The 20047-nt window shown below is 35.6% G+C and overlaps 1 protein-coding gene across 4 annotated transcripts in view; it reads left to right on the top strand.

Annotated features, from left to right (window-relative positions):
* The window catches only part of DPF3 (double PHD fingers 3), a 228601-nt gene that overhangs the window by 198168 nt on the left and 10386 nt on the right, over positions 1-20047 (top strand). Inside the window, exons 9-10 of one of the 4 annotated variants that reach the window (XR_004256302.1) lie at positions 1931-3200; positions 10040-12054. The exons of 2 other annotated variants lie outside the window; for them this stretch is intronic. Coding sequence is in view for 1 of the 2 variants with exons in the window: in XM_032228431.1 (XP_032084322.1) it covers positions 10040-10107 (68 nt within the window). In the remaining variant the exon portion in view is untranslated. Of the gene's footprint in view, positions 1-1930; positions 3201-10039; positions 12055-20047 lie in introns of those variants that run through there. One more of the 4 variants, XM_032228431.1, reaches the window with a different exon arrangement.

The following is a 20047-nucleotide window of genomic DNA, read 5'->3' as shown; positions in this document are numbered from 1 at the left end:
GTCAATGATCCTTTGTTCTTCCGAATCGAATTTTCCAGCCATTCTTAAAGCAAATTTAACATTTAATAGCTCATTCAATTCAGTTTTTTATGGGCTTTAAAATGAAGTGTCGCGGAAGTTGTAAACTGCTGTCGATCTTGCTGTGACCCCCTAGGAAAAGGTTATGCCCCGCCCTGTACACATAGCCCAGGTGGAAAAACTAACAGAACACAACAATATTGGAGACAGATAATGTCAAATTAATCCTAGAGTGGAGAAAAAAGCCTAAACATCAGTTGTTCCAATTAGCATCATTTAAACATGATCAATTATGTAAAGCCCTACTTGAACAATGTTACTTTGTTCTCCTAGACCTTGAACAGTAGGCCTGTCCTTGAGTATTGTGGGATTTCCCTCATCTGAAAGAACTATTGGTATATAAAAACAGGCTGCTTATCAGACACAGAAACCTAAGGACAAAAACTTGCAAATGACTCAACCATCAATTTTATCCATGTATATATTTACAGAATGGTATTGCAGGAGCTACAATTCCTCAATTTGTGATACGCCTGCATAAAAATCTGGCAATGAGACATCCTGGTTCTGGGTAAAGATCCATCTAATCTAGCACTCTAGCACACAATAATAGCCAAGCAGATGCAAATGGTTAACTCCAATATTTGGAGGGCTCCTCCTTCTGTTTCTTTATATCTATATCCATATATCTGTGTGACACATGCATTCATTTTAGGAAAGTTCATGAAAGCTTGGGTTACTTTATCTTTAAAATACTACAAGGTGTTTTAATTTGCTACACCATGAAAGCATAGCTTCCCTCTGGATATTTTTATTGACAATAATTAATTCTGACCATATTCATTTTCTGTGAACTACCAGCCAGAGGCAGAATTTCCAACATACTTTACTTTTCATACTTACTTTTATATTAAAAAAGTTTTTCTTATCTTCTTGTTCTCATATTTGTAAACCATCTTCAAAATATGCCATAGCAGTTTGATTTTATATATGGCTTTTTAATGTTGGAGTTTAGTGTGTGTGTATATATATATATAAACATATATATGTATATGAGTGTGTATATGTGTATATACACACACTTATACCAAAACTTATTTTCTCTCTATAAAGTTATATTGTATGTTTATTAGAACTACTGATCAACAAGGAATAGGGGAAGGAAATATTTCACACTTTAAGGAATGGATTCTGTAACATAATGTTTCTGATATATATTAAAAATTATATACTGTATTAGAAGTCTTCCACGCTCTCTCTCCCTCCTGCTTTAAAATGTTTACTTTTACTTAAGATATTTTTACAAAGACATTTATTGCAATATGTATTTATTGTTAAAATATTTTCTATTTTAATTTGCAAAGAAATCATACCGCTTAAGAGAACTGGTGCAGAAAGAGAACTCAGTGAGGTGTTTTTTTAAAAAAATGGGAAACTTATGAAATGGGTTATTATCCTAAAATAAAGTGGTTGATACCAAATGAAAGACAATCATTGTACCCTGCACTTTTAATGGATACATAATACAAACTCTGGGCTCAAGAGAAAGTTACTCATATAATTACAAAAATATTTTCTGTGTGTTTCAAAGGAGAGGAAAGCAGGGTTAACCCTTTTGCTGCCTTAGATTATGGGGCATCTGGAGTGGTATAAATATTATTTTTTTAAAAAAAAATCAGTTGTGGTTTATAATTTCCTTACTATCCATGTTTTTTTTATTGCTTTCCATTATTGTCCTGAATATATGTGTGTGTGTGCATGTATGCACAGGCATATATACATATATATTTACGACTGAGGTAACTCTTTTATCTGAAATTTCTAATAATGATTAAAGTAATGTTAAATAATGAAATAAATCATGATGCCTGTTACTTAACCCATGTGCTGATATATTCATCATACATGTCAGCTCATTTGGGAAGAGAAAGCAGGAAGGAAGAAGCCGCTGCAGCATTTCCCACGGAGGACTTGTTCGGTTCCACCTCGGAAAGCGACACCTCAACTTTTCATGGTTTTGATGAGGATGATTCGGAAGAGCCTGTCTCAAACTGGAGCAGCAGCTCCCACTCTGCAAAGAAAAAAGGCAGTTGCTAAAATAACTAAAGCACACAAACTCTATGAATGACTTTTCTGCCCTTTCTGCTACTTTTAAACTCTTACTGTTGTTACTGCATTTTTTTTAGAGCCACCTGTTTTCACTTTGGGGCGAATACACTGAAAGCACAACAAACTAATTTTTTTAAAAAGAAAACCTCTGAAATCTTTTTTTTTTTTACATTTATTTTCAATATTTCCTTAACAGTGCAAATGTGAAATGTGGATATCCTTTTTTTAAGTAATAAGTAAACAATTAAATAGAAGGGCGCTAATTTTATCAGCTTTTAAGATATATATATAGGTATAGATATATACATATATATTATACACAGGTACAACACAAAATCGGAAGGGTTGGACACCAGCAGGTACCTATCTCAAATAGTGTTTTAAATATTTATTTCTATATTCTATATATTATTAGAAGAAAGACTTGAGATTAAGGCAAAAAAAAAAAGAGCATGAATTCTATGCGATAATCTAATTGTTAAAAAAAAAGAGAAACAGTGATAGTATGAATAGTTCAAAATGAAAAGGAAATCCAAATGTTTGCAAGTGTGAATTTTGCACTGCAAAAAGATTGCATTTATTGTAGCACACTGGATTTTTTTTCCTATTCCCCTTTTGTACTACTGCTATGTTCACCGTTAAGAATATACCAAACACAAGGATGATTGACAAAATCACAAACACAAATTTCCTGCCATCTTCATTTTAATGTCTTCATCTTTCCAAGTTTAGCATCATTTTACCAGGCACTGCTTTTTTGGATCTATTTTGCTTGTTCTTTCCATCACCATTTTAGAAAGGACTTTCTGAGCACATCTGTGGAATACACCCATTAATTCTATGGATGAAATAAATAATGTGAATCTTGAAAGGAACGGAAAGAAAAGAAAAATATACCTCATGTTCCTTATTTTATTTTTTAAAAATAATATTAAAAACCCATTTAGTCTTATTTTTGATATTTTTCTTGAAATAAACCAAAGCAATACTCACTAATTTTCAAAGGGCAGCAGAGAATACCGAAACTGATTTGCTATTCCAGCAACATAAACTTGAACAGCAGGATTAAAAAGGTAAGTTGCAAAATAAGCATGTTTTGTTCTTCGTGAAATGCTTGTGCTTTGAATTTGTTGCAAATAATCACTGTGGCTAGTGAAACTCAAGGTAGAGAAACAAATAAACCAAGATATGAATGAGATAAGAGATACCTCTTTGTGATACATCCAATCAAATCAGCAAGTGTCTAATTAATTTTAATTATCCATTGCTTTTAAATAAGGAAATGGTGGCCATCAACTTCAGAACAATCCAGGATATTGTTTAATTTTAAGTACTTGGATTCCAAAATTGAAAATCAGTTTCTGGGTTCAGACAGAATGGTGGTTAATGTGAGACTTCCCACTTTGTAAATTTTGTAAAGAGATTAATAAAGGACTATATGGATAGGCAAAATTATTGTTCATAGTATCTTAGTTTATTAGTTCAGCAATTCATCATATTTTACATTAATTAATATTTCATACATAACTGTGGTTAAGATACACATTTAAAATTAAAATGCAATTTAGTTGACTGAATTATGTCCTGTTTTCTATGTGTCTATATATACATTTATGCCTTTGTGTATGTGTTTTGATAGGCAAGTATAAGTAGAGATATCAGTAATTGTTCCATCTCGTATCACATAACAAATACATTTGAAAAGCTGGGGAATCTGAATACTATTGAATTCAGCATTCTGTATCTTGCTTTATTTTATTTATATATCTTATTTAATTTAAATTATTTATTTATATATTTAATATATATATGTTATATTACACAGTGTCTGTGTCTTACATTAGTCAAACAGATACATGCTGAATGTCATAAATGGGACATTAATATAATAGCCCTCGTATTTAAATAAGGTACTTTTGATTGAGCTATCAGAAATAGTAATTCATATTTGTTAATTTTATGAATACATAGTTCCTTTTAAACTCATCTAAATGATGTCATAACTTATTTGATAATGCAGAATTCTGTTTATTAGTCCTGAATTTCGTCACATTTAGTTTCAGTGGCTTAATTTAAATTCTATTATTAGTAGAAAAACTTCTTGCTCAATACATTTTCTATTCTTTTTTAACTTAAAAACATCTTAGCATTGTACTGTCTCCCCACAGAACTACATCTCCATATACAATTAATAATATAATAGAAATAAACCTAAATCTGCATCTCCTTATACCTAAGTCAATGTTTTTCTTTGTACTTTTTTCCTTTTTAATGAATGAAATAAATGGCCATTTTATAGTCAAAAGCTTTTTATGTAAAGATTCTGTGAGACTTACCGTATTTTTCAGAGTATAAGGCACACTGGAGTATAAGACGTACTAAAATTTTGAAGAGGCAAATTAAAAAAAATATTTTTTGCATTCTGCAGACCTCCCCCAAATCACCCATTTTTCGCAAAAAAGGGCCCAGGTTTTTTTTTTTTTCCAAAAAAAGAGCATGAATAGTCTTAAGGTGGCTTGTAGAGTGCTCCTGCCCGGGGGGAAGGGTGCAAAAACAGCCTGATTTTTTTTGCAAAAACAGGCCCATTTTTTTTGTCAAAAATAGGGCATGCATAGCCTTTAGGAGGCTTATAGAGTGCTCCTGGGGGCTGGAGGGGGCAAAATTGAGCAAAAAAAATTGCCCGTTTTTCATTCATTTCTGCCCTTCCCAGCCCCCAGGAGCACTCTGAAAGCCTCCTAAAGGCTATGCACGGCCATTTTGGTGAAGGGGTGGGGTTTCAGAAGGCAAAAAATGCTGTATTCAGTGTATAAGACGCACCCAGATTTTCAGCCTCTTTTTTGAGGGAAAAGGGTGCGTCTTATACTTCGAAAAATACAGGTAGCTGATATAAAACATACTCAGGATGCAAATAGAAGATAATAAATTTATTTAGACCTATAATTATAAAAAGCAGATCTGCCCAAATGCACAAGATCTCAACAGCAAAGCAACTAATATGTTAGTCCAAAGAGAATATAATATTCTTGTTTTCTGAATTTTTGTCAAACAGTCAAAACATTTTGCAAGAATTACTTGGCTACAGATAACAGTAGTTCCAGAAGAGGAGGCTAACAGCAACAGAAAACATAAATTGTTTTTTGGGGCACATAGTTTTCAATAATGAACTTCTATAATAAATTTAATTCCTTATTTCCTTGTTAATTAACCATATTTGTCTTTCCATGGGTAGGTAACCTAATTTTATTTAAAAGAAACAATGGGAATATATAATTATTATTCATCTTCAGAGCAAAACAAGGTCCTCTTGTCTCCTTTTGGATAGATTTTACCATCAGTTAAAAGTAGTACTACTGGGAGTGAAGAAGTTGGAATTTAGGAGCTTGGTGCTAAGTATTGGAAATATGGGCTTGGCCTATCTAGGCACTACCCATTATTAGACATACTCTGTTTTTAGTGCCATTCCCCACAATTACAAAGAAAGCAAAATACAATGTTGCAGTAGCCTCTGAAATGATAGGCAATCCAGTAAATATTAAGTAAAAGTAATTGTTCTCCCACTGTCAGACTTTCAGAACAGTTGCCCAGGAGGATAGCAAAGTTGGTGATATAATAATTTGTCCTTTTCCCATATATAATCTCTGTTTTAGGGCCAGTATAAGGAAATGAGTTGTTGTTTGAAAACAATGAGTTTTTCGAGGAACACCTTTTAATATACCACAAGCTCTAATAGCAGATAGATACTAATTTGAGCATCATGTTGCCTAATAAAGTTTACAAACTAGATTTGATAAAAACTAGTATCTGAAATCATCTCATGTTACCTACTGTAATCCCAAAATACCTAAAAATAATACTCTCTAGCTTCTATGCAGGATAAACACATAGTAGCATATTGATTTATTTCGTTCTTAATCTTCCGTCCCTCAGTAAATACCCGTAAGTATTGTTCACTGTTAGTAGTTGCTCAAATTTGATATTTTTTCAATTTATGGCTATCGTTTCAAAAATGGAGCAAATTATCCCTGATAATGCCTGAAGCAGATCAGATAGCTAATACACAAAGCCTGTGCAAGGGACACCATCTGTGATAAATGCCTTCTGTGCCTGCTGTCAAATTATAATCTGGAAAATTATTTTTATTATTGTCATGGTCGGAAACAAAAACAAAATTTGTTGTCCAAAATTTGAATTAGTCCCAAGTATAATTTGGTTTGTTTCTATAACATCCACAGTCTGGCTGTTCTATTATACAGTAAACTGTATGATAAACACCATTCTGTTCTGTGTCTAATGTTGTCATTGGTCATGAAAATACCAAAATCAGGTTTAAAATGAAAGCTCTCTTTTTAAATAAAGATTTACGTGAAGGAACGCAGGTTAACAAGTTTTAGAGAATTCTGTACAGCGCATTATGAATTGTACAGAAGGAAGGTAAAAATTCTATTTTTTTAACGTTAGAATTTCAATATCACTTCATTTCTTTAGATTTATAGCCCCCCAATTTTAGGCTTAAAACTTAAAACAGTTTGTATAATTAAACATTCCTGGACTTTTGCACAGTATGTTAATTTGTAATTGACATATACATTTCCCAAAAATATAGCTGTTCTTCAGTAGATTTTTCAAATTTTAATGATTGTACAGGTATATTTGAAAAGATTTTCTTATGGCCACAAGTAGCTTGGTGTATTTATACCCAATGAATTCAGTACTAGCTAGTACATATAAACCTATAATTGAAGTGGTAAAGCATAAACAAAAGATGCCTTTGCTTTTGATATATTCTTGATAGGTGCCATGCGCACTCTCACATATGCCCCAAGTCAAATTCTGGCTTTGGATTTTTCTCTTGCAGAACACTATTTCTATGTTGATTGATTTTTACATAAGCAACTCCTTCCCAGAAATTATAGCTAAGAAGAATTATCTTTATGTTCTTCTTGAATGCTGCACCAACTACTCCCCAGTTTTCATCATTATTTGCTTCAATCCTCCACTACCTCTTCCAAAAATATCTGCATAATTTGGGATATTTTTTTCTTTCATCTGTATGGATTATGGCCAGGGAAAAAAGGGGGCATATTTGTATGATAACCCGGGATTATGGCCAGGGAAAAAAGGGGGCATATTTGTATGATAACCCTGATAACCAGGGAAAAAAGGGGGCATATTTGTATGATAACCCTTTATCTACATAAAATACAAAACAATTGTCAGCCTTCCCAATAGACCAGACCAGATGAGCTAATTTTATTTTACCATAGGGCTATATTAACAGAATCTTGCAAGATTTTATATTGTAGTGCATATCTCCTGCCATCTTTTTTACAGCCTGAGAAGTTAGGGAGACTCCTTTCTCAGTTCTTTCTCTGTCCCTTATGCAGCTCTGGGCTTCCCCAAGCAGCATTTGGTACCCGCTCCCAAGGTTATTCCCATATGCAACAATGAAATTCATCTTCACTAAATTATTATGGTATATTCATTATGTTAAGCAAGGGACTCTTCTTTTCAATCAATATCTATGGCCTTCAAAGAGCTGGCCCTTAATTTTAAAGCTGCCACATACTGACAGATCTGAATAATATGATCTGATTGCAGAACACCATTTTGTCTTAATCAGACTCTGGATGTTCATATCATCCAGATGATATGAACACTTGGAGGATCTTTTCCCAAGATAATAGTATGATGGTACTGGCCTTAATAAAAGGAAGTGTGTACTTAATAGAAAAAGAAAAATATTAATCAAACCGAAGAGCTGAATATCTCATAGGATAGGGGCAGAATACACCGTTAACAGTGCTTATATATAAGAATATACAAAAACTCAGTGATTAGTGAATGGTCTCATTGTCTATATATAGTCAACAGAGAATCACAACAGACCATTAAGAACTGAACATGTTTAAATGGCATAAAAAGCTGGCTGCCAGAGAGTGGAGTAAGAATGGAATGGTTAGATAATGGAATCAAATGTAGCTATATTATATATTTTATTGACAGGCACTACTGATTCATCACTTAATCACAGATTTCTTATCACCATGCATCTTTAAAAAAATTAAATCAGAAACTGAGTAATAAAATGCACAAACCAAATGCACTCCTAATAAGCAACTTTGTATGCGGAGGTGGCGCAGTGGTTAGAGTGCAGGCTACTTCTGCTGGCTGCCTGCAATTTGGCAGATTGAATCTCATCAGCTCAAGGTTAACTCAGCCTTCCATCCTTCTGAGGTGGGTAAAATGAGAACCCAGATTGTTGGGGGCAATATGCTGACTCTGTAAACCGCTTAGAGAGGGCTGTAAAGCACTGTGAAGCGGTATATAAGTCTAAGTACTACTTTTGCTACTATAGGTTGTTTGGCCTGATTTTTAGCAGAAATGTGAGTTAATTTGTAAAACTTCTGAATTTGATTCAGGCATAGTATTGAACATTTGTGTAATAAATCCTTCACAAAATTTATCAAGCTCTAAAGATTTTGGTGATTATAGTGGTGGACTTTTGAAAGAGTTATCACTGTCGCTATTTTTAGCAGCTCAGAAGCTGAAGGATTGGTATGTCAACTTAATCCCGTAGCAGATAGTTTAGGTGAAGAATAAACGGAAAATTTTCATTTAGTTCCAGCATTAAAAGCAGGCAGCTATCATTCCCTTATATGGTCTACTATTCTTAGACTTGTCACATAATTCTACTTAGCTTTCAACTACTGTATCATGAATTTACAGTGTCAGCTTTTGTTGTAGTGAAGTATATAGTCCTGGATTTCATCCATACTTCTAGAAGGGTGATGAGATGTTATATATAGTAGAGAGAACTTATATCTTTTTAAAAGTTTGGCAGAAGCCAGCATTCCAGCAGACTTTCTTCACCCTGAGTGTTATGGTGACACATGTACTAGCTAAATTCATGTATCTGTATAACTAGCTTAGAGTAATAGGGGCACATTAAATAACACACTGGGGAGAGATTCTGCAACTGAGGGCTGGACCAATGCGTAGATGATATTGCCATGATTGTGCTCTTATTAATGTAGGCTCATTGTATTTGCACTGAAAATCTAAAATGACATGGCCCCTGACTATTATTGCTTTGCAAGCAGGGCTGGGCTTCAAACATTTCAGCAATGGGTTCTCTCCTCGGTTAATGGGTGGGCATGGCCATGGTAGGGGTCGGCCTCCTGCACCACAGCAAGGGGAGTCGTTTTTGCCTTCCCCAGGCTCTGGAGGCTTTCCTTGAGCCTCTGGGAGGGCAAAAACTACCTCCCTTGGGCACTGGACGCCTTCCGGGAAGCTCGTTTTCCCCCCTCACCGAGCCTCCGCACAGGCCCTGCACTTACCTCGCATCCAAAACAGGTTGGGTGGAGACTCATGGGAGGGGCATAGTGGGGGGGCATGGTGTAGTGGGCAGGGCCAGCCAGGGGTAGGATTTGGAGGTTCTCCGAACCGGCCATAACGTTAACTACAGGTTCTCCTGAACCTGAATGAACCCGAAGCAGCCCACCCCTGTACCTTTGAAGTAAATGCAGTTACTAAATCATAGCTTTTTAATCATATAACATAAATGGAGCCACTTGTCTGGAAGAATAGTGATCAAAAGTTAAAAGCATAGGGAAAAGATGGTTGAGCGTTTTAAAAAAAATAGATTTCCTCTGGAAGCTAGCTCCTACTCAGTAATGACAGGTTTATATTCTGAATATACTTTGTCTCGATTATTCCAGAGCTGGGAAGTGATGCAGTGGCACAAAGCATGTTTCCAAAGCAAGACTTAGTGTGTTTTTGGTTCATCCAAACTTGAAGATGGGATTTCTTGTTATACCAGATATTGCTATTTTTTTTTAAAAAAAAGAAAGTCTGTTTGCTGTTTGAAATATCTTTGAGCTTTTCTCTTTCTTTCTTTGCTTTTCTTCTACAGATAACACCCCTGTGCTTACTTGGAATCTGAATCCTTCATGGAATCTATGGAAGAAACCAACCAACTAAGAGTGTTCAAAATGCTCTGATCTTTCTCACATTGCCTGATCCTGTCTCACCTGTGTCTTGTTCCCACACGGGAGTTTGGACTGTGGAATGCCTGCTGGCACTTGCTCAGAGAAGTTTTGGGGGTTCCCTAAGCTTGTGCAATACAAAAAAAAACTTACATTTTTTTTAAAAAAAGAAAAATATCTTTAAAGTGTTGTGCGAGTTTGTTTGTGTATGCGTGTGTATGCGTGTATATCCAAGTCCAGGTCAAACTGGAACTGTTCAGCAGCAGAAATGACTGAAAACAACAAACTAATGGAGAAAAAACTTGACATAAACTAGAACAAGTTATTTTATTTATTTCAATATTTAAGAGAGAAAAGTAGTGCTGGCATTGCACAGTATTTTTGTTTAAAATGGATTTTACTTCAGCATTGAAAGGCTTTTTTTGTGAAGGTGGGGCTTTTGCAAAGTGCTCAATGCAAGATAAAGGCTGTTTAGTTGCAGGATAATTTTTTAAAGTTATGAAAATAAAGATAAACTTTGCTCTCTCTTATACTTTAAATATGCCATTCATAGACCATGCTGGGGTTTTCATTTTTCAAAGTGGATGTGGTAAGTTTAAATTATTCTGGATTATTTTTTGAATGTCTGCTAATGTTTTCTACTTAGCTATACTAAATTAGACAAAAACCCTAGTCTAAACAAAATATTTTGAAAAGCAAATGCTGACTTCTGGGCAGGTGTTTAAATCATAGAATAAAAAAAATGTAGACATTAGCAATTATGCTACTGAAGCTAGATGTTTTTAAGGAAAAGAAATGCTGTTTTCTGTAACATTTTCACCTTATGCTAACAGCTTCTTGTGAAATAAATCAACAAAATGTGAACAACTCAACATTTAATTACTGGAATAGTATATTTGGAGAAAAGCCTATACCTCTAATAGTATTATATGAAGCATTTGAAAGAACATTTGGGGACATTTAGAATATTAATTTTCTTTTTCTAGAAATTATAAAATTGGATGCAGTCACAGACCATAGCTGTTCTCTACTAAAGGTTTTTTTAGAACCAAGGTATGATCCATGGACAATTGGTGCTTATAAAGTATGTGTCAGAAATTCTGCAGGAGACTTCCTATTAAAAAGTAACACGAGAATAGGATTATTCTAATCATTTTGCTTGGAGGTGCATGTAAATAATGTAGCAATAAATGATCCTGGAAGGAATTATCTGGATAAAGTTTCCCTCTAAATTAATTATGCCAGATGATGTAAAATAATCCATTGTGTGCGTGGACCAGCAATACCTTGGAACTGGATGGTGCAAAGGAATTGTATGCGTGCTTGCCTGGAAGCAGATTTTGCAGAGTTTTAGTGTGACTTATTCCTTAATAAGTGTGCATAGAAGTGTTTAATCTGGTGTGTAGTTAAATACAGTAATCCTTGGATAAAATCTGTTTGCCATAAAATACAGGTAAAAAAAAACATGATATGCATTTCTAAAACCTCAGTCATCACTTTATGCATGCACAACTCCCTTTTATATATGCATCAAATCCTATTAGCCAATAACAGACATTCAGGTATAATAGACCCTCATTCCTCACATTAGACTATTAAATTAAAAACTTAATGTCATATATTCTTTTAGGGTGTAAATGTGACATCTATTCTCTGAATTTCTGGGAGCAATCCCTAGTTCACTGCTGCACACTCACTGTATAATTCTTTTAAGACTTTTTCAAGAGTCCAAGAATGTGAATCCATAGTTAAGTAAATTAAAGTTGCATGGCAGTGGTGCTATAAATTTTGCATATCCTGTTGTCTCTCAGGGATGCTGGATATTAGGGCAATGCAGAAACTAGCCCAGAAGAAGCACTATATACATTCTAGTCATGGAATACAATATGAGAAGTTAATGTCCCAGGATATTGCACACTAAAAATAATGAAATTCCTGTTAGGATTAATAGGAGAGGAAAAAGATTCCTTAAAATTACATCAATTACAACCCATAAATTACAATTTATTCTGCCATTTTATATAAATGTTCCATTAGGTTAAAAAAAATGTACATCCATATTGAAGAGCTTTTGTGTTGGCGTACAATTGACTTCCAAGGCATATCCTGTACACTTTTTCTGTAAATATTTATTTGTCCACCTTTTTTAAAAAGAAAAATTTGTGAAATTGCAATTGCTGTATATAATTTTTGAAGGTCCTCATTGTTTACAATGCTGTCCTCCAGTCTGCAAATAAAACTTCCTTCTCTAATTATTTTTGGTTTTTTTTCCAATTGATAAATTATTACTTACTTGGTTGCTTAAATGCTTTTTATGAAAGTATTTTTTAAAATTTCCCTATTGCTTTCACTTTGTAGCAAAAAAGAACAGGACATATAAAAACAGCTGATTGAAAGCAGACTTTTGCTCATGTTACCCATTCCTTTGGTCTTTGAGCAGCAAATCGATCTTATTGGTCTAAATAATCTATTTCAATAAGGAACAATACAATACAATAGCAGAGTTGGAAGGGACCTTGAAGGTCTTCTAGTCCAACCCCCTGCCTAGGCAGGAAACCCTATACCGTTTCAGACAAATGGCTATCCAACATCTTCTTAAAGACTTCCAGTGTTGGAGCATTCACAACTTCTGGAGGAAAGCTGTTCCACTGATTAATTGTTCTAACTGTCAGGAAATTTCTCCTCAGTTCTAAGTTGCCTCTCTCCTTGGACACAGTGGCTCAGAGGCTAAGACGCTAAGCTTATCGATTGAAAGGTCGGCAATTTGGCAGTTCAAATCCCTAGCACTACGTAATGGAATGAGCTCCTGTTACTTGTCCCAGCTTCTACCAACCTAGCAGTTCGAAAGCATGTAAAATGCAAGTAGAAAAAATAGTAACTACCTTTGGTGGGAAGGTAACAGTGTTCTGTGTGCCTTTGGTGTTTAATCATGCTGGCCACATGACCATGGAGATGTCTTCAGACACCATTGGCTCTTCGGCTTTGAAATGGAGATGAGCACCATCCCCTAGAGTGGGGAACAATAGCACATATGTGCGAGGAGAACCTTTACTTTTTAATCTCTTTCAACTTGATTCCACTGCCTAATCTATCATCCATCTTCTCTGGGAATTATACTTATCATTGGCTGGGTCTGATTGAGTTGGAGTCCAACATCAACAGGAGAATAAGAAGTTTCACATCCCTGGCCTTGCATAACCCAAAGCATTTCCCAATTCTGCTACTTCCAGTTCTAGGAAGGTCATGTTATCTGAATTTTTGAAAGTTGCAATCCTAATATTATCGAACCCAACTTTCAGGGAGACTGAAATTGTTTCTACAAAGTATAGGATGTATAAAAGAAGACTTAAGGACTTTTTAAATTGGCTTTTTTATGTTGAAGAAAAATAGCTGTCTGGAACCCTGACCTGGATTAAACCCTGATATAATTCAGAAGACACAATGATCTTCTATGGAAAAACTACAGCTGCTAAAGAGTCATTTGGTCAAATGGAAATTAGCCATAGAAGCAAAAATGAGTTATCTCAGACTCACATTGGATAGCACTGAATTTTAGAAGAAAACTAAAAGTAGATTTTGTAAACTTGTTTTTTAAATGTAGTTTACATAATGTGTAGCTTAAGTCTTATTTATTTAACTATAAAATTTATATAGTTTTGACACTATACAGGATAATTACAATAGCTTGTGGACCCAGAGAAATATAAAATTTGGAGCACATTACATTGGGGAAATCTGCAGAAAAGATAATGTGTGCATGCCAATTCAATAGTGTTTTGATACTGGAGGTGTTTGGATCAAGACTTTAAGTAGCATGGTTACAAATATGTCTATAATAAGTTAGGCAAACTTAGTCTACACAAGCTAGAAATTAACTTCTGGTGCATGCCTTCTAAAGGAAATATGATCACAGGACCAGAGATATTAATTCACTGCTATACTACATATTTATTTATATATATTATATAAAGGGAATATATAGTATATTTCTGTTCCTCAAGAATAGGGGTGTCAAATTAGTGGCCTGTGGGCTGGATGCGTCACACGCAGACCATGCTCACCCCAGCTCTGTGAAGGGGAAAAATGTCAAGAAACATCACGTGACACTGCAAGTTTGCTCAAAAGGATAATGCTTTCTGTTGAATGCTGAAACCAAACAAACCACAATTAGAGCCCTAGTGGCATAGTGGTTAGAAGTCAGTACTGCATGCTAACTCTGCCTACAGCCATGAGTTGGCTCAGCCTTCCATCTTTCCGAGGTTGGTAAAATGAGGATCTGGTTTATTGGGGACAATATGCTGACATTTGCTCAGACTGTGCTGTAAAGCACTATGAAACAGTATATAAGTCTTGGCCAGCTCTATAGCCGGAGCCAACAATAAATGCTCTTCCTATTAATGCACCATAGCCTATTCTGTCAGACTAGTCATTATGGTTTGTAAACCCTACTTTATGGCAGTTTTTCCTAATTTGGATGCTTTCCAAATTAGATATTTGAATTCCAATTCTGAGAATTCTTCTGCTAGTGTTCATGTTGCTGAAATTTGTGGAAATTTGGGTCTACATATTTATAGGTTTATGGCTTAGCATTGTAACTGAACAATGATGTAGCTTATTCAGCCAACCATGCTTAAGTCTGACTGAACCGATTGAATCAGGATGCAACACTACATTCCATGCTGTGTTATACAAAGCCTGCAATAGATTTCTCAGACTGTAATTTCTCAATTCTGAAAACTATTCACATATTTTACCTCAAATATACCAGTATAATCTGTTTCAGAAAGGTTGGAGAGGATGTATTATATGCAACATCATAAAGCTTTTTCAAAAGAGGAATCATTAAGTGTTTGGATAATCTTTCAGTTTCAAAAAGTTACTGGGGTAGGTAGGTACAGGTGAGATTGTCATCACAAAGCAGTGTTTCTCAACCTCAAGAACTTTTAAGAGCTGTGCTCTTCAATTCCCAGAATTCTGAGAGTCAAAGTCCATACATCCGAAAATTGCTGAGGTTGATAAACATTGTCATAAAAGATATGTACATTTGAAACTTCCATTTCCCAGTAAGAGATGACACAGAGGCATAGATTCATTTATTTTAAGTATGAATTTACACTGTTTTATATGCTAAGCAGTTTCACAAGTCATGCAATCACAATACTATTTGTGTTAAGAGAAAGAAGGTCAAAAGGGCATTATATTAGCACTTTAAAGGTACGTGTGTTTATGCAAAATGTTAAGGTGGTTTTTTTTTTTATCCAGTCAGACATTCTGCATTTTTGCATCTATATCCTTGTCTCTTTTTCTTTTTTTTTGCTCGGTTGCACATTTTCAAAAGGTTAGTGAGCTTGTCAATTAACGGAATGCTTTGTGGCACGTGAACCTGTCTGGGTGGGAAGCCTGTGGCAAACCAATCATAAATTTCTGAGCCCTGAAGAAATTTTCTTCTAGGACAAACTTGGTTGAAGATGTCATGAAGACAAAAATGGGTGAAAATACAGTATCTGTGTTATAGCTAGTTATTCTGCCTAGTCATTCGATTTTCAATTTCAAATGCATTCTATTAATTTTTTTCGTTTGAGAAGTAAACATTGAAATGTCCCTATGTAGAGGTATAATATCTAATGAAAGCTTTTACCATAAATAGGTAAAATCTTTGCATTTTCCATTGCTATTATCAAATTGAAGATATTATGTTTTTTAGGAGCACTTCACACTATTACTTTAGATTCCAGCTATTCAGATAAATATTCCTACCCTTAATTTCCCTGTATTGCAAATTGGTAGAATATGCAAAGACAGATTTCCTTTCTGTTAGCTACTTTTGGCAATGGGTCTTTATAATCCATAGTGTTTGTTTATGAGACATAATGGTGTGCTTCTCTGGAGGTTGCAGTGACCTACTTTGTTCCCATATGGTGCCAGGCTGATGCATGAATACAATTCTTTCTCAGAAGATTTCACGAACAAAGTGCAAGTAGTTTGCCTAGCAGCTAGTAGTTTAAGGGCCAACAAGGTGAAGCACAGAATTAGCTATTTATCCTAATGAGGAGACTGTAAGTAGGCCCCTGGTAGTTTTCAGGTTAAGACTTTTGTCTATAATACTGCCTGGATCTAAGTGGGGGGGGGGGAATCAAAGATTATCCTTTTTAATGGAAAGCTCAGAGCCCCTCATTTACATTGATAAAGGTGCTTCCTTGTCAGGAGCTCAAATGTTGGTTGATGGAAGAAGGGATGCCTCAGTCCTTAAGCTGACTAGGCAATGAATCTGTGTGCTGCCTGATGATACATCCTAGGTCAGTGGTTCCCAAACTTGGCAACTTTAAGACTTGTGGACTTCAACTCCCATAGTTCTCCAGCCAGCTCTGCTCTATGGCAAAAGAGAATTCTGGGAGTTGAAGTCCACAAGTCTTAAAGTTGCCAAGTTTGGGAACCACTGTCCTAGGTTATGGAAGTTTTTATCAGGACATGGTATGCAAAGTGTTTTTTTTTAATTATTTGTACATTCACCTTTTTTCTTCTTCATTTATTTGTTTACCTCTGTTGTCCTGGTACCTGGCAGAAACAACCCCCCCCCATTTTTTTACTCTGGGAATTTTCCTGAACTGCCCACCCAATGCACCTCAGATAGACGAACAGTGCATAACTAGTTTGCTGCTTCACTATTCTGCCACGTACACCTTGTTTTACAGAAGGAATCCTCCTTTGAACATAGTTCTTTCATTTGGTGCCCTTAGCATTACTTAAGATTTAAATATATATACACCTTTCAGCTGCAAGGATTGTGTGGGGCTTTGGTTGTGATCTCTAAAACACATTTTGGAGTATATGGGAGTGAAAACATTGTGCCTGTCTACAATTCAAAGCAGCTGTCTCTAGTCTATACCCTGGATCAATGTTTTAAAGCAGTATTTCTCAACCTCGGCAACTTTGAGGTGTCTGGACACAAGCTCCCAGAATTCTTCATCCAGCATGCTGGTTGGGGAATTCTGAGAATTGAAGTCCACATGTCTTAAAGATGCTGAGGTTGAGGAACTGTTTTAAAATAAAAGCAGACTTGGCATATTCTTGGCTTGTTCACACCCCTCTAACGTCTGAAGTCTATCCTGGAGATCAAATCCAAACATTGCACAGCATTAACATTTATTAGCCACAAAATATTCAGGGTGTCATTAGGAAAGAAAAGAAAAAGGGAGGTGGGGATGAGTGGAATGAAATAATCTAGAGAAGAGTACAGCCAACTCTCTGAAATTGAGAACAAGAGCTCTTCACCTAGAAGGGTCCTCTACAAACTAGTGTTATATAAATCATGTACTAGTACCATGTACTAGTATTATATGAACCATGTACCAAAATGTTACAATTTGTCATAAGAAATATTTCACTGCCAGAAAAGATTGTGATGGGGGTAAGGACTAGGTGTTTCTCCCTCAGAAAGAAATGTTTCCATGCAACCCTGAGAAAATGATCATAACCGTAAATGCATCACATACTATTGCAGCTTGTGCAAGACTTTTTTTTAAAAAAAGAAATCCTTCTGAGCCACGAGGTGACTGACCAATCCCAACCATTTCCAGCCCCCCCCACCCCACCCCAAGCTTTTATTTTATGGAGTATGTAATTCAGAACTTGACCTAGATTCAGTTCTACTTGCACTATTGGAACTAATGATAGCATGCATATCAGATTTGGAATTGGAACTGCTTATGTGGCATCCTTTTCACAAAGAATGACCCAGAATTAGCTCACTGAATGGGGATACAAATCTGAGACCCCTATTGAAACCTTTAAGCTTTCTGCCATAGGGTTGTGTGGGTGAAGAAAGGTGTTTTCTAAATTGCTGATCCTGAAGAATCTTTTGAGCAGGGCCTACTGGTGTGGTGAGCTAAGAGACAGCTCTCAAAGCGAGCTGTTCTATCTTTGCTCCAGTGTACATCTCTGGTGAGATGTGCTCTGCCTTTCCACACTACATTTTTTTGTCCCTGGATCTTTCCTTTGTGGCCATTAACAAGCTCCCAGAGCTTGGCTGATTTGAAAACTAAGCGGGATCAGCATCAAAAAGTATGTGAATAGGAAACCTAGGCTAGACTAGGAAGACTAAGCAAAATGTCCTGGAAGAAGACAAGCACAAATGACTTCCATGCTTTTGTCAAGATGAGCCTATGGATGTGTCTGCAAAGTCACCAGAAGTTCAGCTTGACTTGAAGGTGGCTTGACTTTGCTGGACTAGAAATGAAACATATCTGTAATGCCAGGAAATTCAGCAGAATGGCCATTCATTCCTCCATTTTAACATATTGTTTAGCATTTTTAGATCTGTAAATTGTTTTCAATTATTCAGGCCAATCCACAATTCTCAAAGACAAACTAGAGTTAAAACTTGAAATAGAGACTAATACCATCTAATAGTACTTTGTCCTCTAAAAACCTCTAGAAAAACAATTAGTTTTTGTAGGATCCCTTCAGATACCAAATGACATGCCCGCTTGATATTCGATCAGATTATATTGATGTTCAGAGTAGTGAAGAAGGTAGAACTGTGGTGATATTGAAGAAAAATTGTAATGAAGTAGGGTGAAGTCTGTAGTGAGGTAAGTATTTGATTTCTAAGTTTTGTGGTAGAATTGTACATAACTAGATACATATGAAACAACTTACTTTCTTATTTAATATAAATGGATTAGCTTAAACTTAGATGCTAACAAGCCTTTGAAAAGTCTGTTCTTTTTTTCCTTCAGATATGTAATATCCTTTCCCCTCTTCATAGTGAGCCAGCAGATGGGATTTAAATGCTACACCATGGGATAGGTATTTTACAAAGACTGGTTGTGAGCAGTCCTCACAGGATCAAGCTGGTGGTGAGTGCTGGCAGGAACAGGTCCAAAACTGTCTATTGATCTTCCTAATATAACCAGGAGCTTCTAGTATTGCAATAGCTCTGCTTTTTCTCTGCTACTGTGATAATGATGAGGATTCATCTTCTTGTAAAGTAATCAATAGCTACAGTGCTGAGTTCCTGGCTGCTATTGTAGGCCTCTTAGAAGTAGCATTTTGCACATAGAATGCTCAGATCAGCAGGAATTGGGCTTAAGGAAAGAGCTTTGCTCAATTCTTCTTTCTGCTCTACCTGAAAATCTTTGGGACACTTTCTGGACTTGGAATTGTTTGAGCAGAGCTTCAGTACAAAGGATGGGGTTGATGGAAATGACCTCCCTCTTTCTGCAATGGAGATTCTCCATTGGCATAAGGAGCACCTTCTAATTGTAGGTGACAATTGAATAACCAAGGTAATGTCTTTTGTTCATTTATGGTGGATTATATCAATAATGCAACATGATAGTCCCATATAATTTCCATAATCCTCCCTAAAGTCTAATTTTTCAGATGCAGCAATAGTATCAGATGAACCTGCAATTTTTTAAAGGAAAACTGAAAAGAAAGAAAGAAAGAAAGAAAGAAAGAAAGAAAGAAAGAAAGGGAATACAGTGAGCTTCTCATGAACATATAACTGAGTTATATTAAAAAATGTTTTTGAGATGGTACATCTAGTGATCTGTGAACTGGTTAATGCCAGTCACTTATTGAATAAGAATGTAATTTTTAGCCCGATTTTTAAAAAATAAAATAGTAAGCTTCATATATCAATGGAAACTATCATATCTAAACCCATTGCTTGAAAAATTCTTAAGGAGAATTGCTGTTTTGTAAATCAAAATCCTAAAAACAAGAGCTGGACTATCAAATTAAATTTATGTAACTGGTCAGTCTAAGGCAGGGGTGTCAAACTTGTGTCATCATGGCATCATCACATGGTGTATCACGACTTTCCCCCTTCACTAAACAGGGCGTGGGTGTGGCCAGGGTGTGACGCATCCAGCCCACAGGCTGCAAGTTTGATAGACCTGGTCTAAGGCATCAGTATAGCAAGAGTAAGC

The sequence above is a fragment of the Thamnophis elegans genome, chromosome 1 (genome assembly GCF_009769535.1).
Source record: "Thamnophis elegans isolate rThaEle1 chromosome 1, rThaEle1.pri, whole genome shotgun sequence".
NCBI lineage: Eukaryota > Metazoa > Chordata > Lepidosauria > Squamata > Colubridae > Thamnophis > Thamnophis elegans.
This window is presented reverse-complemented; position numbering and strand designations above follow the sequence as displayed.